This window comes from Gavialis gangeticus, unplaced genomic scaffold (assembly GCF_001723915.1).
Source record: "Gavialis gangeticus isolate Ggan-Ray unplaced genomic scaffold, GavGan_comp1, whole genome shotgun sequence".
Classification (NCBI taxonomy): Eukaryota; Metazoa; Chordata; order Crocodylia; family Gavialidae; genus Gavialis; species Gavialis gangeticus.
This window is the reverse complement of record NW_017729009.1, coordinates 13,403,034-13,406,912: the sequence shown is the minus strand read 5'-3', so window position 1 is coordinate 13,406,912 and position 3,879 is coordinate 13,403,034. Positions and strand designations below refer to the sequence as shown.

At 43.4% G+C, this 3,879-nt stretch overlaps 1 protein-coding gene across 4 annotated transcripts in view; it reads right to left on the bottom strand.

Moving 5' to 3' along the window:
• Positions 1-3,879, bottom strand: part of NKAIN4 (Sodium/potassium transporting ATPase interacting 4) — a 91,313-nt gene that overhangs the window by 4,028 nt on the left and 83,406 nt on the right. For 2 of the 4 annotated variants that reach the window (XM_019510121.1, XM_019510123.1), the window contains one exon: positions 1,987-2,071. The exons of 1 other annotated variant lie outside the window; for it this stretch is intronic. In XM_019510121.1, coding sequence (XP_019365666.1) covers positions 1,987-2,071 — 85 coding nt within the window. Of the gene's footprint in view, positions 1-1,982; positions 2,072-3,879 lie in introns of those variants that run through there. One more of the 4 variants, XM_019510122.1, reaches the window with a different exon arrangement.

The window sequence follows — 3,879 nt, the reverse complement described above, 5'->3', positions numbered from 1 at the left end:
GTTACAGTGAAATCTACGGGTTTCATCTTATCCACTTCTCAGAAGTGAACCGTCTCCACCCCAACTTCACCTGTGCAATTAAAGCACAACTGTATACAGCAGTGGTGCTAAACCAGGCTGCCATGGCACCCTGGGTGCCACACAATATTAGCACCATTAGGTGTGCAAATACCTACATACAATTTATAAGATAAAAAAAAGAGATATCAAATAGGAATCTATACTGGCCAAAACATTTTGACCTGTCCTGACCTTTCTGAGTTGTCCGCAATGGAAGAACGGCTATATTTGTTGACTGTGGAAAATAAAACAAGTGAGGGCTGAAATGGTGTTTTCCAAGGGGTGCTCCGAGTCTAGCAATCTGAGACCCATTGGTATGCAGCCTCACCAAACCCACCCCAACAACAATCAGGATTGAATTACTCGTACTAAATTACTCGTGGTGTCTCCGAGGGATCAATGGCATCTGTCTGCTTTAGTAGAGTCTTGCAAGGCAGCTTGCACTGCCCTTGCCCTGTGCTGTACCAGTGGGGGAGCAAGAAGCCTCTCCTACCAGTGATGGCTGCCTCTGCAAACTCATTTCAGGAGAAAAACAGCCAAAAGTCTTTTTACATAAGTGCAATTTTTCTGAGCTGCACCACTGAGACAGCTTAGTAAATCAAGCAGCTGCCTAGGAGCCCCACAGCTTCTACCAACTCCAGAAAATCCCATCCCACAGTGACAAAATAAGAGGGAAATCAATATTTAATCTTCGGTTGCATCCGTCCTAATAAAGCTGCTGCACCCCTTAGTTATGAACAATTTAACTCCTTTGCAAAAAGTCACTTGTTTTCCTGGGCTTGTGCTGTGATGGCACAGAGAGTGTGGGGGTGCAGAGTATATTGGGGTAGTTATTCAACTGTAGTTTAGGGTGAGTTCCCTTCTTTTTGTTCCACCTCCCTCCCCTTCAGCCTATTTGCTTTAAGGAGGAAAAAAAAATCTCTCCAAGCATTAGACCTAAAATCAGCCTCCCTTAACAGCACCCCAGCATGCAATTTTCTCTCAGATTCCACGTGGGGAGTAATGGAAATTCAATGCCTATTGCTGCTTAACTTAGGTAATACCAGCCTTTAGGTCCGAGGAACTCATTAAGAAGCAGTTCTTAAGTGGACCGCACAAAAGCCTTTGTGCACTGAATAGCCAAATGGGGATTATCGGAGGACAGGAGTTGGAATTCAAGGATGGATTTCTATTAAATGGGTGCAAGGGAAAAAAAAGCTTTGGATCCTGCAAGATGGTCTGTCTGTATGACAGGAAACGCAATTCCAGCAAAATAAATTCAGAAGGCCAAATGCAGCAGCCTGCATTACCCATCTAACAGGGTGGAAATGCCAACTTTGCACTGTGCGGGTGCACACCAGGAAAGATACAGGAAGACCCAGCAGCCTCAGCAGTTCATGGAGCTAGGTTTTGGGCTGGTTTTGTGCCATCAGGGAGGGCTGGTGAGCAGAGGAGCGGCCAGCGGATGGGACTGCTTGGTTGAGAGGGGCTAAAACTCTGTTGTGTTGTAACTCAGGCAAAAAGCTGAGCTGCAGCTTTGATAGCAAAGCAAGGGGCACCTGCCTCTGTGTTGAGGGACAGGCAGATCCTCCCCTCCTTCCCACAATATGCATATAGCTGCTCTGCACAGAGCTCTCTTCTTGGGTCTTCACTGAAGGGCCAAAGCTTGAATCAGACATGGTAGCAGTTAGTCCTAACTGTGAACCAGGATGGCAGCACAGCCCGGCCCCCATCAGCAACCTCAGCATCTTCACCCCTTCTGGTGACGTGGGGCTGGACCCGATGATCTTCCGAGGTCCCTTCCAGCCTCACAACCTATGAATCTGCCCCCATCCATACATACCCTGACAGGTGAGCACACCGAAAACCAACCTGCTAGAGATAAACAGTAGCACCCTTGAGCCATGGAGCCAAGCAGCACGTGCTGTCTCGTGAGCCAATACTTACAGGTAGGTCTGCTTGAACAAAAGGTTGGTGGGTTTTTCATTGACATGGTAGAGAGGAAATGGATCAAATCCACCAATGAAATCAACTGAAAGAAAAATCAAAACCCAAATAATAAATGAATTAAAAAACAAAACAAAAAACCCCCCAAATACATGGCAGGGATGAGGAAAGGGAAACGGGTAGGTGGCACAATGTAACAGAAAATGGTGTGGAGATAGAAAGGTGACTGCTAGCAACCCTCTGCTTTGCCTTTATTTAGGACTCATGACTAATGAGAGCTCTTTGCCTATCCAGACCCACCTACCTAGACCTCCTGGGAATCGAAACTCTTTGATGCGTGACTTTTCAAGACTGGAGTTAAGAAAAACACAAAGGTCAAGAGAAACAAGAGGCCAACTACACCCCATTTTCATGGGGGTCCGTGTCATATTGCAGTTGGTGTGAGCTGGTGAAGAATACCTCTGCCTCTCCAAAATGTGCAGGGCTAGCAGGAAACAGTGGGTTGCACAGGTGATGCCAGCAAGTGGAGGCTTGCTTGTTAGAGGGTCTTTTAGGGGAGACAGTGATACATATATCACTTGGTATATTAGAAACCTGCTCTTTCCCCTGACCCTGATCATTTTTTAGATCTCTTTGAGTTGAATAAAGCTGTAAAAATATTAAGATTACTTTCCCCAATGCCCAGACTAGGACAAGGGAGTTTTCACGCTGCTGATTGTCAGACTGTTCTGCTCACACTTATAAATAGTGTGGCTGTCCTGGTGTAGTTGTTTTGCAGCTGGTGACCATGTTTCTGAACGAGGCCATCATCCAGCACAAAACCTTCTGACAATCAGATTTCTCCTAAAATGAGGCCAATCTACACTACAAACCCTGTCAAAATAGGTAGCTCAGCCCAGGTTGTGCCATGATGTGAGCTGCGAGCAACCTAGCAAAGCTGGAAGAAAGCTCCTGACATTGAGCAGCTTATTGTGTATGGGGGGGGCCCAAGGAAAAACTGTCCTGGCCAAACTGTGGAGTTGCTCATATACACTGCATTCACCTTGCAAGTGCTTTGCTGATATGGCATAATGGTCAACCACGCCTAGAGCAGATCCGGTCTGATTCATACTGTTTGGTATGCGGCTTCAATAGTAAAGTTAAAGACGAAGGCTGTGATTTCCTAGGGCTCCGAGAGGAGCTTCTCAATGAGATATCAGCATTTAATGTGTTGAGGCTCCTTTGAAAACTTCAGCTTAGAGTATATATTGTAATTCAGCTTCAGGAAGCTTCTCATTAAGACTGCCATACTGGTTGAGACGTGTGGTCCACCCATTCCAGTATCCTACCCCCTATACTGTGTTTCCTACACCTAGGAAATATTCTGTAATTTCCTACAGTGTCTGGCCAGAACTACATACTGAAGGAAATTACAGAATATTCTGCCCACAGGGGAAGATTTCTGAACCCCAGTCTGTATTATGTATGCTTATGTCCCTTCCATATGCTGTATTTAACAGCTGACTTCCCATTACCTATACAGATGTCCACTCTTTTTCTTTCCAGAAGGTGGGGCTGTAATTTAGTTCTATATTTTACAAATCATATATTAATAAAACAGAAACATTACATATATATATATCTATCTATCATTACATATATCTGTCTATCTATCTATATCTAGCTAGCTAACTATATATATATATATATATATATTATATATAAAATATATATCTATAGAGAGAGAAAATGTGTATATATATATTACACATTTTCTCTCTCTCTATATATATATATTATATATATAGCTAGCTAGCTAGATATAAATAGATAAAATGTGTTTTTTATATATATATATATATATTACACATTTTCTCTCTCTCTCTCTCTATATATATATATATACATATATAT